Source organism: Penicillium chrysogenum, assembly GCF_028827035.1.
Source record: "Penicillium chrysogenum strain IBT 35668 chromosome Unknown utg000004l_segment0_segment0, whole genome shotgun sequence".
Taxonomy (NCBI): Eukaryota; Fungi; Ascomycota; class Eurotiomycetes; order Eurotiales; family Aspergillaceae; genus Penicillium; species Penicillium chrysogenum.
In genome coordinates, this window is record NW_026622752.1 from 1,342,148 (window position 1) to 1,359,123 (window position 16,976).

Genomic DNA, 16,976 nt, shown 5'->3' on the forward strand with positions numbered 1-16,976 from the left:
CTCCGTCTTTAGAAAGGCAAAAGGATTCCAAATACTCTCCATACTCCAAGGGATATAACACACAAGTGCATCTGATGGTATAAGAAGTAGCACGTGTTTTTGTGCACGTTTTTCCCTTTAATTTTAGAACTACTGTGGAGTCGTAATAAGATAGCGGAGGAATTGAGGAGAAAAATTCCGCTAGGAGTGTCGCATCGACAATGTGAAAGAACTTGTAGTCTGCATATGTGATGATCAGTCAGTTTTCAAACCTGCTCGAGTCAGTGATTATTCCTTGTGGGGTCCATAAGGGGCATTTTGAGAAACGGTGTAAGTAAATGAGCAAACTAACCAAGAATGGCTTCGTACCCATGGATTCTAAAAAAAGCTCTACAATAATTCCAAGGTTGCTTCCACGTTAGATTATGCAATACAACAATCTTCATTTCAAGGGACCGATAAGAGCATGTAGCTATTGACTGAATTTGGGATAATATGTTGACGATCAGTACTTACAGGGTTCAAGTTAACCGACAACCCTCATTTGCTGCTATAATTATCGACCTTAATGCCCCGTATGAGAAGGATTATGGGCACATTTCCCGTGTGTGATCAAACCATCGGATGGCTACCTTAGCGCTAATGTGACAAGCAACTAGAAACTATTGGCCCCGACTTCCTTGAAGTCTCCACCCAAGACGTGGGAAGATGCCTTTAGGTCCAGTCGAACGGGTGCCGAGCGGCCATCACTGCAGTAGCGTCTTTTTTCCTAGCCTCTCGCAGGTTTTTCCAACCCCCCTCTTGTATGCTTACCCCTCGATAGTTAATTTTGGCAAAAGTGCAATTAGTATGCATTTTCGACCAATTACAGCACCTCAATTAAGGGTAAAGATGAGAGAGCTGCAGCGACCAGCCAATCATTGACAGTCAAAGCGACTGGGGAAACTACCTCTGCTCCCTGGCCTCTCCAGTTGCTGGTCGTCTCATGCAACTGCATAACCATCACATCCTATCGACTGGCTGAAAATTCTGTCTAAAGCTATTTTTGACTCGTGGCTTTTTTTGGCAACTCTCAGAATTGCTATTCCCATAATCATCTACATATAACCGACAACCGCCCGGTTTCCCAACACCTCCAATCCACATTAATAAACCACATATTCACAATCATCGCTGTGCGACGATAATAATATTATACCTTGCCTGATATTTTCTTTGCCTTGATATCATCACACACCTTCCGCTTGTTATACCATACATTACCAATCCTTTGATACAACTTTCCAACTTCCCTCTCAAACGGGGGATTTACTTTGGATTTTGGTTGGACTTTTCATCAGCTATTTAACATGGTTTGTTTAGTGATTTTCTGTCGCCACTTATGATGTACTAACCCTCCATTAGAGTTCCCAAGTCCACTATCTTCCTACGTTCGAGTACCCCCAAGGGAAAGAGTGTGGGCCATTCTCCGCGCCACGAGACTTCGGCTACAACGCATCCTCGGAGTATGCCGAGATCCTGGACACAGATTTCGATTCAGATTCACAATCCGAGTCAGGCGGGGATTCATCGCTCAGGAGTGTTCGATCGGTATGTCTTCGAATCGCTTTATGAAATTCACCAACTAATCAGACTCTGAAGTTTGGAAGTGCAAGTGCTACCACCGCGTCGACGCCAGATGACATCAAGACTCCGTGTTCTACTGGCCTAACAGCCTTTCACTTCCATCTCGATGAAAATCCTGTTGCTGGTCCAACAGGGCCACACCTGTTCGGCGTCTCGGATGGCGTGGAAATCAAGACAAGCGTCGAGGTTGATTTGATATATGCGGACACACCTGATAGCGCTACAACAAATTTGTATTCGTCGGCATCCAAGCTTGGCCCAGACAGGAGAGATACACCTGTCCCTTCCCGATCTGGGAAGGTCAAGTCCCAGAACTACACTCCATATGCAGCACTCCACAATGCCTCGTCACAACCTGACGAGGGCGATGTCTCGAACTGGACCCCGCAAGATGTCGTTGCGTGGATGCAAAAGCGAAATATGACTCAAGACGTTGTGGAAAAGTTCTTTATCAATGATATCTCCGGATCGATTCTTTTGGAGCTGCAGGCAGAAGATTTGAAAGAACTCGATATCCCATCATTTGGGAAGCGACATACCTTAATGAGCTCGATTCGCGAGCTGCGCGAGAGCTTCGCTATCTCACAGAAAGAGCTCCCGCCCGTTCCACCACTGGAGCCCATTTCAAGAGAGGCAACGCCGCAGTCAGCAATGGCTGATGTCGGTGTCACTTGCACTTCCACTCCAGTCGCATATGACGAAGAGTCTGCACGAAAGGACAGAGAGTACCTGTTCAATCATCAACAGCAGTATCGCCGTCGCCGGGGAGCGCGAGTCATTGTACCCGAAGACTCAGTTTCAATTGTCGGCATCGAGCAGATCTTGCCCAGACTTCACAGATGTTCCAAGGGAGAGGACTGCCGCAAATGGCTAAAGCAGCGCGCAAGATTATCCCGCATGGCCAGGGACCTTCCAGTTGAAACATTGGGGAGCTCAATGGTTGTTACAGGTGACCCAGGAAATGCTACTACTGCACGTAATCTCGCAAAGCCATCCAAGTCGGAACCGAAGCAAGATGTGACTCCGTCAATTGTCGCATCTTCTGATGCTCTTGGTCACGTTCAACCCGGCGATCTTCCTCTCTCCCAGGATAAGCTCCACGACGTCCAACCTCGGGACGCCCAGGAGAATGTCCGCAACTTCTTGAACTTCCAGCGCCTGAGCCGGCTAAGGCCAGTCAACGACCCTTCAACTCCTCCGAGGGAGACATTCCCCTCCCCTGGCTCCGACTCTCCGGGAACTCTGGCTGAGAATCTCCGAAGCCTTCCCAGACTTCGTATTCCCAGCAGTTATGACACCTCAGTAGGCTCGGCTCTTTCACCACCCAGCCTTTCTGGGCAACGCACCATCACCCCCTCAATTGTCTACAGGAAGCAACCGTTCCAGAACCCCACCTCGGACTTGTCTGCTGTGTCACAAGACTCAGCATTCTCTCCATCCGAGTACTATCGCCAGGATCCTCATTACGAACAGTCCACACCGTTCTCCGAGGTTGATGTTCCTATGACAGCCATTCAACTGGGCCCAGTTGAGAGAAACTTCTCGCAATCAGTCCCACCTGATATGCGATTTGGTCCATACGGATACCCAACGGCCGATCCAATCTACCGTCCAAGATCCACCAAGTGTGACAATCACCGGAAGAAGCCATCTTTCACGTCGAATAACACCCCCATTCTGACTCGTCTGGACGAAGGCCAGACGATGAAGCCTATTGAAACCCCCGAGGATCTGGATCGCACCCCCGCGCTGCCCATTGCCGCCCCAATCCTTTCACCCCTACCGGCGAGCCCACTGATGATATTATCCATGCTGGCTGGATGAAGAAGCGAAAGAATGCCCGCTTTCTGCGCCATGAGTGGCAAGACCACCACTTTGCCCTCCGCGGCACCCAGCTCGCCATGTACACGAACGAGGAGGACTCGCAGCAGGTTGCTAAGGCCCTCGAACACATTGATATCGACGATTACGCTGTCGCCTGCTCTTCCCTTGCTTCCAGCTCCAAGCTGACAGCTGCATTTAAGAAGACTGTTCTAAAGCGCACAGACGACACTCGCGGAGACACTTCGTTTGCCTTCTCGTTGATTCCCTCGCCCAGCAGCGCTAACTTTGATCGAAAGACAATCTTCAGCAATGGTAGCAAGGCTCATCACTTTTCCGTCAAAACCCGCGATGAGCGAATTGACTGGATGCGCGAGCTGATGCTGGCCAAGGCTCTTCGAAAGGGCCGCGAGAGTGGTGCCTCTCTTAATGTGAATGGCGAACCCTTCTAGGCGCCTGGGATTTGTTTTCTGATTCAGGATGATTCATTGACACTCTTTGCTATTTCCTCATGTTTGTTTTATACCCTTTGCACTCGGCTGATTTATGGTCATACAAGCCATGATTTTACGAATTTCCTTTTAACGATTGAAAGAGTATCACTATTTTGGGTCACACGGTGTTTCATCTTCCAGCTTTTTGTCATTCTAGCATTTTGACTATATCATGTTCTTTGCCATCCATATACGGGGGTGTTACACAAGACATATTGGCTCACACCAGACTATTTCCAACAGAAAAACAAAGCAGAAAAGCAGAGAAAAAAAGAGAAAAAAAAAAAGAAAATGGAGCTGGCTCCAATGAATCACAATTATTGGTACATAATTAAGAATATTACTACATGTATCTCCACAAGCAGTCAATTTAGGGAATATTCGGTAATACGTAGGTGGACTCCTAGTCTCATGGATCACATGAGGCTGGGAGAGTGGCATGTTAACAGAAATGTGATATCTCCCCCGCCCCCAACTGACCCCGGCCCCAACTGACCCCGGCTTGGGACCTAGGATTTAACTCCACATCCCGAGGAAAATGTACTCCATACTCATTAGACTATAAATATATATGAATAAACATTCAATACTCCGTACCCCATACGGAGTAGCGGACTAAGCAGTATGTATGTTGTAGCATGCTACTCAGTGTGGGCGACCGCAACTTCGATGGCTTATGTTTCAACTTCTGTCACGCACATGAAGACCTCATGCTCCTTGCCCAGGAGGGGAAACTTCGAGTGATCAAGGCTGTGATTGGCTGTCACCAGACGCACCATTTAACTGACGGCGGTAACACACTCGCGAGGAGTGGTGGATGCACAGGCTCAGGTCCCTCGCCTAACTGCAGCTTGTTATCACACTGCATGGGTCCACTTTATTTCCCATCTCGTGCTCCCGTTGGGTCGTCTTCCTTGTACATTGAAGTACTCGTACACGTACCCTTGACTAGTAGCGCCGTTAATATGTGAAGAGGTTGGTTATCACACCTCAAATTTGCTTCACTGGCAATAGAGACAAGGATTCTGATTGGCAGTCTAACAAAATTGGATAGATTCTGGCGTACTATGTATACCAAATTGACAACAGGATACATACCCCGTAGCCGCCCGTCGAAGCCTGTTGTAAGAGGTCGGGAGGGGCAGACCAGTGACTTCGACGCAAAACTGCCCCGTCAAGGATGAACAGGGGTTCGGCTTAGCCTGTTAACCTTAGGTGACTGATAACACATTATTCTCCCATCTCATCCTATTTTCTATAATCGCCGTTGTATCTTCCTTCCAAGCTTGTGTGACCAAGATCGTGATCTCCATCAACTGTTGCATCGATGCAGATAGAAACCCCGCATGATGGCGAATAATGTGTCGGCGGTTCGTGAAATCCTCGCCCAGGTCGCCCAATCCACGCGGGTGGCGATGCGCTTCCTGAACACCGGCCGTGATCTACACGACTCTTCGTTGAGGGCTTTGTCCTTACTTACGGACATACTCGATCTTCTATATCGTATTAAGGATGAAATTAGTTGGACGGACCAAAAAGGCTTCGTTGCAGTCGGTCGCCTCAGGGCTCTTGCCGAGCTGCTTGGATGGTTCGGATCGAGCATGAAGTCTGTTGAGCTCTATTTCCAACCAGGGGGCGTTAGCGTTTTCTACTTCAGGAAACACTTGTTGGAGAAAACCTACATTCCAAGGTTGGAACAGTACAAGATTATGTTCCTTTTGTCGATGCAACCGGATTCAGAGTAAGGTTTCCAAATCCGGTGACACCGGGCTTAATTTTGCTGACCTATCACCAAAAGAGAACGAATGTTACTAGACAACGAGATAAGAAAGGATCTTAAAAAACACAGGGATGTTGAGACAGGTAAGTCGTGTTGTCTATAGCGAATAGGAGGGAAGTTGGAATTCCGAATCTAATAACTATCTTCGTTGCAGCCAATGTCCAGATCGACCAAAAATTCGAGGAAAATGCGCTGTCATTAACGAGTCGACTATCCTCGGAACACTTCATTATACTCGCAGACCTATGTAACAGACGACAACAAGGGAGTTGCTTGTGGGTTTTTGAGAACCAACACTTCAAACAATGGCTGCTTGGTGCTTGCAGGACACTGTATTGCATAGGACCTCGTAAGTTATCCAAAGTTTGCATAACCCTATATTCCATGCATTAACGCGTCCATGGTCGTCAGCTGGTGCCGGCAAAACTTTCCTATCGTAAGTGAAAATTATATCATATCTTATGCTTGTAACTAACAGTACATTCAGATCAGCTATCATTGACCACCTTCAGAGGACTTTCACTTCCCCAGATGTCGCTACTGTTTTCGTCTTCTGTCAAGAGGGATCCGGAAAAGAACATACATCCATTGACATTTTGAAGCACATACTTGCACAGCTTGTATATCGCAAGCGCAGTTTATCTTACGCAACTTCCTCCCTGTACTACTCGGAGTCTCTGAGAGAAGGCACCGCATCCCCGAAGGCATATCAAAATGCGATCCGTGCCGAGGTCAACCGATTCTCCAAGGTTCTCTTTGTTATCGATGGACTTGACATGCTCTCTGACAAAGAGCGCATCTTGGGTCGATTGCAAAAGCTCCCTCAACAAGCTCAGCTTCTTGTCACCTTGCGGGACATGAGCGGTATCAAACCCGTGGACAATCCTGGATGCATGAGCGTTTTAGCACCACCTGAAGATATTGGACTCTATACCTTGTCTCGTACACGACGTGACAGTGGCTTTAGAAAGCATATTGGGGCGAAGAACCCGGACTTGAAGCTAGAGGATGATATCATCCACGCCGTGGTTGACCACTCGCATGGAATGTAAGTGCTGACAGCCAGTGTTGACACCCCAGGCAAACCCAGAGGCTTACAATTACTGCTACCCAGATTTCTTCTTGCCAAGCTCCATCTTGACTTGTTATCGCAATACAAAGACCGCGCTCTTCTTGAAAGAGCTCTGGACTACCTGCCAGAAAACTTAGGTGAGGCCTATGGAGAGGCAATGAAGCAGGTCGTGAGTGTACACACTGCTGCGACCCGCTACATCTATTGGGTCCTCTATGCACTCAGGCCATTGACCGTTGCGGAGCTCCGAAGTGCTGTGGGTGATGACGTGGTTGAATCTTCACGCCCAATGAGTTTTGAGCACTCTCTTCTTGTCAAAACCGCTGGTCTTTTGGCAGTGGAGGCTACGTCGGGCACGGTCCGCTTTGTTCACAGGACCGCGAAAGAGTACCTTGATGGGTCGGCTTCTAGAGTTTTCTTTCCCAACGCCCAGAAAAACATGGCAGAGGTATGCCTCACAGCTATCAGCCAAGATGATGTGATCGATGGGTGCTACAGAAATAATAGTTATCCTTCGCGCCCCCCAAAGAAAGGGTTCCTGGACTATGCCGCTACCTACTGGGGCCATCATGCACGACATGTCGACGATGAGGAGATGACTATCCAAGTCTTGATCAAAACGTTTCTCAACAAATTACTCTGGAGGAGACCCCCTCTCAACTATTCAGCAGAAAAGTCCAAGGGTATACCCTCGGAAATGGGGATAGGACAATATCCCACGGACTGGAGCGGGCTCCATCTCCTTGCCTTCCTTGGTATCCCTGGGAAATCACAACGGCTCATTGAACAAGGAGCGAACGTCAATGCACAAGACAACTCACTAGGGCTCAGTCCCCTCCATTGTGCTGCCCTTCAAGGGAACGATGACATGGTCGCATTTTTGCTTGATATGGGCGCGAAAGAGAATGCAGTTACAGCTGATGGCAGGACAGCTTTACATCTCGCGACAGAAAGGGGTCATCGAAAGTGCATAAAGCTATTGTTCGCTCATCATGCCGACTCAAAAATTGCAGATCGAAACGGTGCAACTTGTCTCCATGTGGCTGTGGGGACAGCAATGGACGAGGCTACAATTCCCTTGCTCGTGAAACACAAGGTGGATCTGAACTTCCAGAACACCCAGACTGGAAACACTGCGCTACATCTTGCTGTGGAATGGAAGCGACCACGGATCATTTTATTCCTGCTTGAGAAGGGCGCCAAAATTGACGTCGGCAATAACGAAGGGCTAACTCCTCTTCAATTGGCTGCCAACACCGATAATTGTGAAGCTATTTCTTTGCTTTTGCAACGTTGCGCGTATGTTGAAGCTCGCTCCCTCGCTGGACCCACGGCCCTGCAATATGCTGCCTGGAAAGGACACTGGACTGCCTTTGACCTGCTTGTCATTGGTGGGGCTGACATCAATGTCTGGAACAAACAAGGGGAAACGTTACTCCATGAACAAGCTCGATACTCCAAGAGTACTTCAATAGCTTCCAAGCTGTTGGATGGGGGTGCAAACATCGAGGCTCGGACGTCTCAGGGATACACCCCTCTCCAGTGCGCTGCCGTAGGCTTAAACAAGACAATGTTTAATTTCCTTCTTGACAGGGATGCCAAGATCGATGTCGAGACTGCCAAAGGCGAGACGCTTCTTCACATCACCCCTCCAGCTAACCAGGACTGTCTTGATATTCTCAAGACTGCACTGAAGGAAGGAATGAGTGTATCGGCAACATCCAGCCAAGGTTGGACGCCTCTTCACCAGGCTGTTTATACAGGGACCGGAGCTCTTGACCTTGCGTCTGACAGAACGGCTGAATACATCCAGCTTCTCATCAGCCATGGTGCTTCAGTTAACGACTGCTCGGCTTCCAAATCTGCCGAGACTCCTCTCCATCTTGCAGCAATGGCACCTATTCCGCGTCCATCCCTCATTGAACTGTTGATCAAACTGGGAGCAAGCATAAACGCCGTCACCAACGAAGGAAAGACGGCGCTTCATCTTGCAGCGGAACGAGGACGAGAACCAATTTTCCGTATTTTGCTTGACGCTGGTGCGGATTTGTCCGTCAAAATACCAACTGAGAATACAGGCTTCGTGAGCGGGGAAGTGAAAGAAACTCCGACCACGGCGTTCGAGGTAGCGAAGAAAAACCCATTCGCGTCTCTATGGTTTGATGATGATGGAAAGTTACGCCCAAGACCACACAGAAGTGGAAGAGATAGTGCAACAACCGTGTTTGAGGATATGGGGTCCGAAGTTTGCGAGTCGGACATAGCTAGGTCCGAAATTGCTAGATCCGACACGGGTGATTCCGCAACATTGGTGGGCAGTGATAACAATTCTTTATTTGCATGAGATCTAGGACCTTTCATTCTTTCATTCTTTTTTCATTCTTCCGTCTTTCATGCTCTCTTATCTTGCTATACCCTTCCGATGAGTTGGAGATTTTTGTTGGTATTGGATAACGGTGTTAGCATATAGCGATTGTGACATCGCGCTCTTTTGTTTATATGGATTTGGTCTCTCATATCTATTCAATACAATTCAATAATACCCCCTGCCATAGTTGAATCCGAATTCCATGGCTATTTACCTGAAGTATGAGTTAAAGAAGCAATGCCATTGGACGTATCAAACCGTATGCTTGAGTGACTCGTAATCTGTCAGCGGGACTCAACCCATCATCCGAATGACTATATATGCCCATCCATCTCCATAAGCAGAGCACCTCACAACCTCCTCGATCGGTGCAGACATGGGTATCACAGCGCCGTGTAATACGGGCTTTGCAAGAACAGGGGTTCTCCGACTGGGAAATAAATTCGGTAGCAGGGTGTGCAAAACAGTTCCGACCGTTTGAGGCTGGAGGGTGGAACCGCTCCGCGAGGTCAACATTTGACTTGACTGCATACTCGACGCTGGTATTGAAGGAGGAAGTGGCGTCTGTACCACTTTAAGGGAAGAAGACTCGGCATCAGGTAGGAGTGGTAAGAAAACCCGGATCGGGACATTGCGGAAAGGTTGTGATGGCTGAGGAAGAAGGATATTCGATATGCGCTGAAAGGAAAGAAGATCGACTGTGTTTCTTCGGCGTTAGAATGGTCTCTATACTTGATGGAGTAGAGGAATATCAACACAGAATGCTTGACTTACCTTCTTGAACGGCATTCCAAAGTCCTGATGAATCTTCTTTTGAGAGACTCATGATGCCTTTGGCCGTACCGTTTCGTAGGAAATCCGCCTCCTTCACACTGTTTATGAAGGCGTCGTTCATGACCATTCCATAAGCATCAAGCCGAACAAGGTCAGGAGGCCAATCGCTAAAGTGTACTATCAGACGCCAGGGCAGCGATGGCCCGTCACCAGGAGACTCGTTATCCCTGGCGGCGGTCTTTGAGGCCGGGTCTACTCCTGCATAGAGGTCGAATAACAGCCCGACTGGGTAGTGCCACTTTAGAGGCACTCCCTCAAACTCAAACCAGCCATCGTGAGACTGGGAGTTTGGATCTATCAAAAAATTTGAGAAGAAAGCTCGAAGCTTAGGTAGCAACGAGGGAAGATATGAGATGCGCGGATATGAGATCTAGCAACTGAAATTAGCATTTGCGCGCATCGAGTGCTTGAAGAACAAACATACAAGATATGGATCCGTCTTGTCAAAGGTTCGGCTTTCTGATGAAGCTAGAACAATCTCTAGTGGCAAGCGCCCGTCCCAGACGGCCTTCTGGATAGAGCCGAGAGACACTCGGTTCTCCATTCTGATGGACAATAATGTGTTCAATCCTTTATTTCAATGTTTGCTTTTCTGCCGGATTTAAGACGCGATTAGCTCCATATAGCTATTTAAAATCTAGTGAAACATACCTGCTTCTCACACCGTGTTTTGAATTACTCGACACGCGCTGAGATTCGCATGTCTCCAACCGATAAGAGTCGCAGATTTGGAAATGCCCCGCTTTGGATGTGATCATGATCCGGGAAACGGCCTATCCACAAAATTCCCGAGACAATCGGCCCCTCTTGTGAAATCAAGCGTTTGAGGCCCAAGGAGATACAGGCGGTTTGTGTTGACATAGCGTGACTCCAAGCCCTGGAGAAGCACCAAAGGTTGCTGGCACGTGTTGCTGCCTGAGGCAATAATTGCCAATGCTTATGCCTCAGGTTTCCTAATTTCTCTTTTCAACCTTCCAAGGCTAAAAAGCAACAATGACCTATGGACAATTTATACGCAGGCTATATTTGATACGACATGAGTCGACATTCCTCCAGTAAGCAGGTTTTCCAGGATACTGGTATCATCCAGGTTCCGATATCCAGCACGACTTTCCAATCGTGTATCCTTTGTGAACTTTTCTCTGGACATATTCGTTTGTGAGGCTATACAAAAGATATCACTGCGCGTCGAAAATCTTCGCCATGACATCCGCATCAAACGCGATCGTGGCGCGTTGTTCGTGTTCCTCGCCCAGCTCTGGTGCGTGGAGACTTAGTTTCATCAGCTGCCCCCAAATTGATTTCTGTCGAGAAAGTCACATTCGATCCCGCATGTTGAAACCTGGCCATTTTTAATCCACAGGCTGGACAGCAGCGGAATAGGGACATAACAAATGAGTCGCGCCGCCTCGCCGGGTGGGTTTCCGCCCGCGATGCTTTGCAGCTGCCTGGCACGCCTGGAGCTTTTATTCTTGGTATCAACCAAATTCGAAAGTCTACTGGTACAATGTTCCTGCGACAAGGCGACTACATCAATGGTGTATTGAGTCCTAGCCATGGACACATACCCTAAATATCCCCAAAGAGCGATCAAACGACGTGGCGACCAAGACAAGGAGCAAATCCATGCTGCACGGCTCACATCGCTTCCAAGCTGGGCGGATATCGATCTACAAGTTTTGGTTCAAGCTATGCCAAGTGATTTATTGAAAAAGAAAATAATTCTTATAAGCCGAGCTGTCTGGAAACTGCCGGCGCGGATGGCCAAACACTATCCCGGGGTGCCATTCCCTGGGCAACATGTGACTTTGGCATAGACCAACTCGAGGCCTGTCCCTGTAGCCGATAGAAGGAATGATGTTCTGTTAAAATTTGGAGCTCAGCGGCTTTCAAATTGGAAGTCGCTGCCAACAGGACAGGCAATACCAGGGAATTCGTTAAACTTCACGGTTGGGACATTTTACGAAGACATTTGCACTTTTCCAAGGGGCCTCAGGTATGTAACGTAACAGTCCAGTTCCTGAAAGATCAGTCAAACTGAGCATGGCCCCCGCAATCTGTGATACAGGGTACGTTCTCATCCCGCGCGCCGCGTAGTCCCCTGTCAGCTTTACGGCGAAAACTGATTTGTGGGTCTTTCGGATCAAGGGATTCTTGAGCACCCCTGGGATATCGCTGATGGGTCGAGACAGGTTAGTGCCAAGGAGTCCTTTAGTTACTCTAAAAGTTAGTTTGTATAACTCTTCGGGTAAAGGCTGCTCGCCGTTTAACGTCGATTTCAATAGTGCATTTTTGAGTACCAAGGCTGGGCGGTAACGCCACGGCATCCTTCCAAGCCGGGACCGGGCCGAAAAGAGCTTGTATATTTCTTGTCATTAACATCACCGGCAACAACATCAGGGTTATATAGTAACACTGTAACTTTGTTGGATAGACACAGTCACTTATATATCTATTTGTCGGTAATCCGGTTCCTGGGGCCCCTGGATGTCAACCCCGGAGTTACATTTAGTGCAAATGACTATCCCGGGCGGGTCCTCTGTTGCCACTTCCGGTGATATTGTGAAAGTGTACCTAGGATTCCAGGTAGGGATAAGTCATTATGCAACTTGAAGGGTTCTTCCTATGTTGCATAAGCACTGTATGTAGCAATACAGTCAAAAATTCTTCCTTGTATATCTGTCTAGCTTCGGTTAGTATCCCGAGTCGGGATCAATTAGACTTTTACCCGTCGGTGTCGCTCTTCGGACATCACAGACAGACGGTATTCGTCTTCCCGAGAGCTCGGCAAAACTCCGGCTCCACACGTGGTTAAGTGTTCTCCCCTATACGGAGTAAGGAGTCGAACGAATGTTCTTGCATGCTCTTAGAACAGTTGGGGGAAACAGATCATGGGGTATTCACTTAGCAAGCGGGACTTCGCTGTGCCAGTCTTTCCACACTACAGCCTGTTCTGTCCAAGCCAGAGAGAAGATAATCAGTCACTGGGGGCGACCGGCTTCACCGGTGCCCGCATACAATAATATACAGACTGGAATGGCTAAAGCCGTAAAACCCTGCTATGGCACGAAATCAAAAGTACATGCTACAAACTTGTCTACCACCTACTGCATTCAAGGGAACACTCTCAAATAGGAGCAACAAGAAATTCCCAGTGGCTGCATCCACTTTGATATACGCTGCATACTGTATAAAGCTCATGTACTTGCCGGCTGAATGTTTCCGGGGAAAACGCAACCCCGGCCAATGTTCCCACTCATGGACATCTTCATGCACCTGTCCTCCGTAATCCTCGCCGTATCGTAGCCTCACGCTTGAACCCCATATTATACTGCCCCTGTCTATGGGGTTTTAGGCGACGTGTTGTGGGGAGCTTTGGGGAATTTCCACACCCACAGTCCATTAGGATATCGGGTATTACTTAGGGGCCCATTCTAGCACTTTTGGCTCCCTTTTCCTCCATCTGTCTTTGAGCAAAAATTTTGGTCTTCTCACCCTGACCTTCAACTCTACCTCGCAGAAGGAGTTGACACCTCTTCAGCCATGGGCATTCTCACCCTTGCTGAGGATCGGCCAACGCCCAAGTCCGTTTACAACTGGCGTGTATATGCACTCGCCGGCATTGCATCATGTGGTTCCAATATGATCGGTTATACCAGTGCCTTCATCGGTACAACGATTACACTCGCCTCCTTCATGAAGGAGTTCGGCCTCGACGAGATGTCCACCCCACAACGAAATTTGATTAGCGAGAACATCGTCTCACTTTTCATTGCTGGTGCCTTTTTCGGCGCCCTGGGCACATACGCCCTTGGCCACTTCATCGGCCGCAAATGGAGTTTGGCTGTTGCTGCCACCGTATTCTTCCTCGGTTCCGGATTACAACTCGGTGCCAACAGTGCCCGAGGACTGGGTATTCTTTACGCTGGTCGTGTGCTGTCCGGTCTGGGTACTGGCATAGCCTCGAACATCATTCCCATATATCTTTCCGAACTAGCACCACCAGCCATCCGAGGACGCCTCGTCGGTCTGTATGAGCTTGGCTGGCAGATAGGCGGAATGTTAGGTTTTTGGATTAATGTGAGTCTCCCTGCCTCTCACCGGTCTTTGTTCCGCCTTCCTTCTTCGCATTCAAAGCTAACCAAGATATGGTAGTATGGTGTTGAGCAACACATGCCTCAGACCCACGAGCAATGGATCATCCCCTTCGCCATCCAGCTCGTCCCATCCGGTCTGCTTTTCTTAGGTGCCTTGTGGATCAAGGAATCCCCTCGTTGGCTGTTCCTCAAGGACCGCCGAAGCCAAGCGATGGAAAATCTTTGCTGGATTCGCCAATTGGCGGCTGATGACATGTATATCACCGAAGAGGTGGCTGCGATCGATCAGGCTCTTGAGCACCAGAAGAGTTCTATCGGTATTGGCTTCTGGAAGCCTTTCCAGGCTCTCGCCACTAACAAGAGCGTCATGTACCGTCTCATGCTGGGCTGCATGCTCTTCTTCTGGCAAAACGGCTCCGGTATCAATGCCATCAACTATTACTCACCTACCATTTTCAAATCGGTATGATTGCGTTTAACCTGATGCACTTTCAATGATCAATTAATCATGCTAACTTATATAATTCCTTAGATTGGTGTTGACTCCAACACTGTTAACCTGATGACCGGTATCTTCGGTGTGATCAAAGCCGTCATGACCTTCGTGTGGCTTCTGTTCCTGGTCGACCAATTTGGAAGGCGCAACCTACTCCTTGTCGGTGCCGTGACTGGATCGCTCTGCATGTGGGTAATCGGAGCCTACATCTGCGTTGTCAAGCCCGAAGATAACCCCAGCACGTCTCTGAACGGCGGAGGCATTGCGGCCATTTTCTTCTTCTACCTATGGACTGCGGTCTACACCCCTACCTGGAATGGTACCCCTTGGGTTATCAATTCTGTAAGTCATTGCTTATTATCATCCTCAATTGAACCCAATCTAACAAGACATTAGGAATTCTTCGACCCCAATTTCCGTTCCCTGGCTCAGGCCGCCACCACTGCGAGTAACTGGCTCTTTAACTTCCTCGTCTCCCGCTTTACTGAACAAATGTTCGCCACAATGCACTACGGCGTGTATTTCTTTTTCGCTGCACTGTCGTTCTTGGCATTCTTCTTCGCCTTCTTCCTCATCCCTGAGACCAGCGGTATCCCTCTTGAAAAGGTCGACCGGCTGTTTGATTGCAAGCCCGTCTGGAGAGCGAACGGTATCCTCAAGGCCGCCCTCGCGGAAGAGGAGGAGCAGTTCCGCTACGAGGTCAAGGAGTCCTCGTACCATGAGGAGAACACTGGTTCAATTGCTGCATCTTAAAATGAAGAGACAAAAACGAGCGATATGGTTACAAAATAGCGATAGAGGATATGTAGAAATTGTTAGTTATGGACTTTGTACAGGAGATCACGATGTATAGACGCGACATAGATTGGTGTGCATTTAATGAATTTAATTTTTTAAAGTTGCCCAAAAACATCAGTCCCAGTCTTGAGTATTCCGTACATTAGCAATACGTGAGTTCCCAAGTATCCTAGGTAAGATATCCGCCTGTTGAGTAATGCCTGGCGAGGTCGCAGTACCCCCCCCCCGCGGTGTTTTTCCCCCGTTTACTTCAATAGCTCTAAAGCCCGGAAATTATCATCCAAGTCCTCTATCAAGGCATAAACATCATCCTTATAGCGGAAAAAACTGGATCAATTAACGGTGAAGCGCAGGAATTTGTAGATATTGGCGTTCTGCAACACCTGGCTCTGGTTACTTGGTTTCTTAAACGACGACCTAATTTCTATTTTTACACACAATGAAGGGCAAGCAAACTCCTGTATCGTCTTAAAATTAGCGATAAACCAAATCGCTCTACTTTCTACTTGAGGCCACACTTCCACGCATGCTCGCATGGCAAGGGAATAATAACTAGACACTGTTCAGGTGGAGTCTTGACAAGACGGAGAAAGGATGCGAGGGCTTTATCATAGACAAAAGGACATATCCATTGCCATGACAGCATCTATGATGATCTTTTGGATTGGTGATTCCTGGATCGCTTGTTCGATGACATGTCTAATGGATAGAATGCATATGTTGTAGTGAGTTGGGCAACAAGGTAAAATTTATTCGTACCCTTTAATAAAATATGATATCACTTGGCGTAAAAAGCTCCTCGGATCGTCGTTTTGCTCATCCTTCGCCGATCCTTTGCCGATCCTTTGCCGCCGTTCAATTCTCGATCCTAAGGTTCGGGCTGGTGGCTACGTCATGCCACGAGATGGCCCTGTAGGGTATAGATCAGCAGCACATATTGTTGAAGGCGAATGAGATATGTCGGGTACAATGGGAGTTCATGGTTCTGAATTCCTCCAATGCATATTTGAAGCTGTCCGCCAGTGACGCATAATGTTGACTTGAGGGTATGATGACTTGTGGTGTATCTTTGGAGTTGACCGTCTTGCTTCACCAAGTTGTACAGTCACGTTCTGCATATCCAAGTAGGTGCTAGGGATCGCAGTGATTGTCGGTTGGTAAGTCTGTTTGATCGAGCGAATCTTAGGTTTGCTTTTGTCGTCGTCGCATGGTTGAAATACTTTGATGTCAGATGTGTAGGAGAAACCAAGGTATTTAAGACTCGGGGCCTCAAGTATATGTACGAAAAAAGCATTATCAATCAATATATTTTTCACGATATATTGTAGTGTGGTCTCGTCCACTCCATAACTTGGCTAAAATGATGGACGGGGTTAGCTCCAGATCATAATCTCCCCATTGGGGCGGTGAACTTGATGAAGTTCCAAATGTGAGAGCATTTCTATTGGTTGGACATTGAGACCAGTCTCATGTTGTCCAATGAGAGACACGAATGGCCTGAAAACGCAATCGCCCCATTCTAAATTTAGGGGAAATCAGATCCTTTTGAGACTTCCTAAAAGGGGAATGATCAGCTGATAATCAGGAAGCTCACGGAAAGACCAGACCACC

At 48.1% G+C, this 16,976-nt stretch overlaps 5 protein-coding genes across 5 annotated transcripts; 3 read left to right on the forward strand and 2 right to left on the reverse strand.

Annotated features, from left to right (window-relative positions):
• Positions 1-1,328: 1,328 nt before the first annotated feature.
• On the forward strand, positions 1,329-3,878 carry N7489_006435 (SAM and PH domain-containing protein; the record flags this gene model as incomplete). Its single annotated transcript, XM_056712185.1, has 4 exons — positions 1,329-1,331; positions 1,384-1,569; positions 1,621-3,390; positions 3,432-3,878. The coding sequence occupies 4 exons, from the start codon at positions 1,329-1,331 to the stop codon at positions 3,876-3,878; spliced, it is 2,406 nt and encodes an 801-aa protein (XP_056565900.1).
• Positions 3,879-5,269: 1,391 nt separating this feature from the next.
• On the forward strand, positions 5,270-9,116 carry N7489_006436 (NACHT and Ankyrin domain protein; the record flags this gene model as incomplete). The annotated part of the gene is made up of 6 exons (XM_056712186.1): positions 5,270-5,661; positions 5,719-5,783; positions 5,855-6,049; positions 6,112-6,136; positions 6,188-6,748; positions 6,815-9,116. The coding sequence occupies 6 exons, from the start codon at positions 5,270-5,272 to the stop codon at positions 9,114-9,116; spliced, it is 3,540 nt and encodes a 1,179-aa protein (XP_056565901.1).
• A 318-nt stretch (positions 9,117-9,434) lies between these two features.
• N7489_006437 (autophagy protein 5) lies at positions 9,435-10,532 on the reverse strand (the record flags this gene model as incomplete). Its single annotated transcript, XM_056712187.1, has 3 exons — positions 10,399-10,532; positions 9,915-10,344; positions 9,435-9,838 (listed from the first exon to the last, which is right to left on the reverse strand). Exons 1-3 carry the CDS (start codon positions 10,516-10,518, stop codon positions 9,435-9,437), a joined length of 954 nt encoding a protein of 317 aa, XP_056565902.1. The 5' UTR covers positions 10,519-10,532.
• A 117-nt stretch (positions 10,533-10,649) lies between these two features.
• On the reverse strand, positions 10,650-11,643 carry N7489_006438 (uncharacterized protein; the record flags this gene model as incomplete). The annotated part of the gene is made up of 2 exons (XM_056712188.1): positions 10,650-10,889; positions 11,317-11,643. Coding segments are annotated over 2 exons (567 nt in total), but the record flags the coding sequence as incomplete, so codon positions are not given.
• A 1,874-nt stretch (positions 11,644-13,517) lies between these two features.
• Positions 13,518-15,320, forward strand: N7489_006439 (sugar porter family MFS transporter; the record flags this gene model as incomplete). The annotated part of the gene is made up of 4 exons (XM_056712189.1): positions 13,518-14,054; positions 14,130-14,534; positions 14,604-14,909; positions 14,964-15,320. 4 exons carry the CDS (start codon positions 13,518-13,520, stop codon positions 15,318-15,320), a joined length of 1,605 nt encoding a protein of 534 aa, XP_056565904.1.
• Positions 15,321-16,976: the final 1,656 nt, after the last annotated feature.